This window comes from Oncorhynchus mykiss, chromosome 1 (genome assembly GCF_057628025.1).
Source record: "Oncorhynchus mykiss isolate SJ-2025 chromosome 1, ASM5762802v1, whole genome shotgun sequence".
Taxonomy (NCBI): domain Eukaryota; kingdom Metazoa; phylum Chordata; class Actinopteri; order Salmoniformes; family Salmonidae; genus Oncorhynchus; species Oncorhynchus mykiss.
The window spans coordinates 48887411-48892242 of record NC_143022.1 but is presented as its reverse complement, the minus strand read 5'-3'; the positions used below and the strand labels follow the sequence as shown (position 1 = coordinate 48892242).

The following is a 4832-nucleotide window of genomic DNA, read 5'->3' as shown; positions in this document are numbered from 1 at the left end:
ATTGATGCTCTTCCATATCTGAGGTAGGACCTATAATTTAATGAAATAATCTCAAATACACTACTTTTATCTCATGACAACTTTATTTAATCAATAACTAAGAAAAACGTATGTTTTGTGATTTGTGACAAAAATATTTCTTTAAACTAGGTATTGTGGACTTGTTTCTGTTTTCAAGAATATATTGTTGAAACTGTATAGTCAAATCCTACGTGTGCAAATTATCTGGAAGTCCAAATTGAAGGTAGGCCTTAGTCTGTGAATCTTTCATTTTTAAGAATTTGTGAACATTTTGGCAGGAATTGGAATGTCCTTTGAAAGTGGAAAAACACTAGCTTATAATAACAACTTTGATCAAATTCTATTGTAATATATGTAATTTATTCTATATTCTTATTCTCAAACATATTGTTTGCTCTTCCACTGTGACTCTCACAGCCATGAAAGACAGAGGGAAGTCCAGGACTAGGACACAAGAGACCAGTCAGAACAGTTCTGAGAACAGCCTGACAGACATCCTCAGTGTCCGGTGTGCCAGTGATATTGTCCTACAGCCAATGCCGCCAGGGAGAAAGAATAGCCGATCCCACTTCCACAACATGGATGTGACTAAAGAGAGGGCTGACATGAGAAGGCTTCCAATGGCCACTTCACCCATCAGCCTCCCAATGCTCACTGTGACCTCTCTCAATGCCCAAAGGAACAACAACACCCTCAAGGTGCCTCGCATGCCTCGTCTACAGCTGGAGGGACAGATGGGTAGCAAGCGTCTGGGTCCGGTTAAATCCAAAACCGGAGGGAGCACATTTACCTCCAGCCACAAGAAGGAGCCAGAGGTTAAATCGAGCAGACCACAGACATCAGGAAGCATCCCTAGGACGCCCAATTTATGCTCCACTGCAGCCAAGCTAGTGGCTCCTTTATCTGGGACTCCATGCAGCCAGTCTAAGGTCAGGATCCAGGCCAATCCTCTCAAGAGGTCTAACATCCAGGAACAAAGGCCCTGCTCTCCTCCTGCTCAGGCCAGACGGTCTCTGTCCGACGGCAGCCTCTTGCAGCCGCCATGTTCTCCTGTGGATGTCCTCCAGCCGGAGGTCCAGGCCAGCAGAAGCCTGGCTCGACCCAAGACCGGGATAGCTAGGATAACAAGAAATACTGATGGCAGCACTCTGAGGTTCCCTAACCAGACTTTAGAGCTTATAAACTCCATGGGTAGGATGGAGAGCACCAATTCTTTCCCTGTGTTGCCAACAATTGCAGTCTCAGCCTCACCTGCCCAGATGGCCATCCCATTGCCTACCCCAATGGTCAGCTATGTACCTAACCTTCTGGTGCCTACTCCATCTGCTTCTCCGGTTCCTTCCAGCCGAGTGCCTGCCCCACCTGCCTCCCCAGTGCCAGCCCGGCCTGCCAACGCCAGATCACGGAGTGTGTCGAAGAGGATCCAGCTCTTACAGATCCGGTCTGCTATGCTGGACCAGCAGCTACCAGAACAAGTGGGTGACAAACAAATCATATTACCCTCTGAGCCCCTGTCATTCAGTAGCACTGAGAGGTTGTTCCTCTGTGGTCCACCTTTAGTCTGCCACCCAGCTAACGTAGGCGGAGATGATGGCTGTCACCCCCTGCCCAGACCTACGCCCAGCCACACAGGTCGCACCGACCACTCCCCCTTATTGACCAGTAGGAGAGCTGTGCAGGCGGGTGAGAAGTGCCCCTTTGAAATCCCCTTGACCCCCTTGGTCCCACTAGCAGAACAGCCTCCTATCAAGCGGGGGCACATGCCCGCCTCCCGTGCCAAGGCCAAGCGTGAATGGGAGAATAGCCAACGAGGGCGCAGGAAGAGAGTGAAGCCCATTCACTGGGACGTTAACTTTAAGTCTGGGCCTTTCTTCCCAGTGTGTGTCTCTCCATCACTGCCCTCGATCTTGGAGGTGGATGAAGAGTCTCTTTCTGAAGAGATGGAACAAAGACAGTTGTAAGGGGTCGCACACACACACACACACACACACACACAAACATATCTTTATTTTTTTTAACCTTTATTTAAATTGTGTAGTTAGTTAAGAACAAATTCTTATTTACAATGACGACCTACCCCGGCCAAACCCTAACCCGGACGACACTGGGCCAATTGTGAGCCACCCTATGGGACCAGTGCCTTATACCGCTGCGCCAATCAGGAGCCCTATTGAGACCTCATGGCCTCCCATGGCCAGAGAGGATCAGCCAGCATCATCCCAGCGTCTGCCCTGCCTGCCATCCTAGTACCTCCATTGCCCTATCAACCCCGAACCACAAAGGGCAGGTGACAGAAATGAACCAGCGCCCACCGATCCAGGCTGTTGTGCATGAGCAGCAGCAGCTACTGTCGGAAATACTGTTGGAACAGACTTTTCCTATGAGACCCAACAGGAGCCACAAGCTGTCAAAGTACTTTCATCCCTGGGGTGTGGAGCTTCTCGAACAGTGTTCTCTTCCTGAAGATGGACTGCTTCAACCCCTTAGGAGTATCCAGAGTATCTAGTACGCTGGTGTGATGATATAATATGTCCCTCAGTATCAACTAGAGATTAATATTAATCCACTTGTTATTCTAGTTAGGCAAATGTTAATTTATCATCACCATGTTCCAAAGAATTCTGTTTCTATAAAGTTTTATTGCAGTTGAAAATTATCTGTGGGGTGTTGTTCGTTTCTTGTGAGCTATGAAGTATATCCTTTTAGTAGAATGTTTATTTCTTCATTGGATTGGTTGATTTGTTGACCAAAGAGAAGAGGTAAGTGCTGACCGGACTAATAGAAGTGAAGTTCCGATTCAAATTTGTACTATTCCGAAGGAGGTACATCTGACTCACACCTTAGTGTCATAATTCTTCACGTTTTCAATGTATAGCAACACTGACAAATTCTGGAACTATAAGGTGGAACTATTTGTACTACAGCATTGGAAATGAGGATCTATCCAAACACAGTGTTTATGAAATGCGAGAATGCTGAACAACATTTTCTGACCAATAGGCTTGTTTGTCGTAATATTTGGCCAAAGGTTTCTTCGCTTGAGTCAAGAGGCCCTGTCTCAACTTGCACATGTAAGGGAAGCAGACAGCTGCAGATTTAATATAACTGCTGGGTTACACAGTAACCAGGTCTCTCTTGCCAAAAGAACCCACTTATGCAAGAAAGACCTGGATAGTGCCACATAACACAATGCTTATATAATTCTTCCATTTATACAAATAAAAATGACCCCTTTATCTGGAATATATGTAGTGTTGCCTTACATTTGTGAAATGTGAATGACATTTCACAGCCTTCAAACTGTGCTTAGTTTAAAATACCGTTGGTTGGACTGCGAGGCAGTGACTGTATCGTTTTTCTTTTGATCTGAAGCCTGACACTGTACGACACTTTGTGTCTCATCCTACATCATTTGAATAAAGCTTCCTCAGCATGATTTTATTCTAACATTATCCATGTTGTTTTTGCAACCATCACAAACAAATGTTGATCCCCATGTAACGACAGGTGATATTCCACAAGGGGGCACTAAAGGTCTGTAACGAAAGGAGGTTGAACAATTTGCACCTTGAACACCATCTAAACTTACACACAGCCTCAACTATTTAAATGACAGAAAATGTCATATCTGCTCTCACACAGTACATTGGGTTTTTCACAGTCCATCATAATAAATACTTTTTGGCAACTTATGTATTGTTGTCTAAGGTTAATTCCGAAACGCATTCTCTCCACCAAAGCCCAAAGCTTACTTGCATTATAAAGATATCCATCAAGTTTAAGAGGTGTCACCACATTTTTGTAGAGATGTATATGGGGGGCAGTGCAAAGACTCATATTGCAGTGTAAGATCAGTCATGCATCGTACCCAGTTTCTCTCTAGAAACATGATGAGAAGCTATGACTTAGCAGAGCAGTATGGCTGTATCAATTGTTCTAGAACTGGTTCAAGAAAGAAGGTTAGGTTAGTTAGGCTACATGTGATCGTGCGTCACCATAACTGAAACATGGCCTTCTTTCTTTCACGGTTTCACGTCATGGTGCAAGTATTTGCATAAACTGGGAAACATTTGCATACATTTCAATTTCTCTGGCAGGCAGTGAAGGGGTTAATCAGCTGTGTGCTCTCAGTATACGCTCACTAGCAGAACAACAGCTAACACAGGGAGCTGAAATCCTGGGGTCCACCTTATGTTCCCTCAGTTCTACCCCATTTTGAACAGATGCTTTCATCCATGACCAGGCCATGTTTTGGCAGTTTTGCTGCACTAGGCAAGACAATTGCAGACATACTCCAATCCGGCAAAAATAGGCCTATAGTGTACAGTGTCGGCCTATAATGTAATTTTATAACTAGGCCTAACATAAGATAGCCTACCATTTCTAAAACAACAAACAATGCAGTTGCGTTGGATTTATTAACCTAGTCCTGATTCCTGACAAAAGCTTATAGGGACTTGTCCTTTAAGATATGAACATCAGTTATCCATCAGCTACCCAAGTTTATTAGAAGTTTTCTTGAGGCTTTTTGCAAAGAGATAAATGCTGATGTAACGGCCTACGTCTTCACAGCAGTACAAAGCTGAAATCACTTATTATCAGTACATTTTATTCCACCTTGTGAAACCAGGGGTCTAGTGGAGTGTACATGTGAAAAGGGTTAAAAAAGGCCTGTTATGAGAGAGAAAGAGAGATGGTGAGAGTAGCTGAGTGCCTATAGTAAGAGATGGCTGTTAATATCACTAGGCTGATTGGTCTGTGTACAGGTAGTGAACCTGATTGCTGAGAGGTTAGGTTGCTAGTTAGAATCT

At 44.6% G+C, this 4832-nt stretch overlaps 1 protein-coding gene across 1 annotated transcript; it reads left to right on the top strand.

Annotated features, from left to right (window-relative positions):
- The first annotated feature begins 440 nt into the window (after nucleotides 1-440).
- On the top strand, nucleotides 441-2674 carry LOC149985541 (uncharacterized). Its single transcript, XM_090182071.1, has one exon. The coding sequence runs from the start codon at nucleotides 441-443 to the stop codon at nucleotides 1980-1982; it is 1542 nt and encodes a 513-aa protein (XP_090038197.1). The 3' UTR covers nucleotides 1983-2674.
- Nucleotides 2675-4832: the final 2158 nt, after the last annotated feature.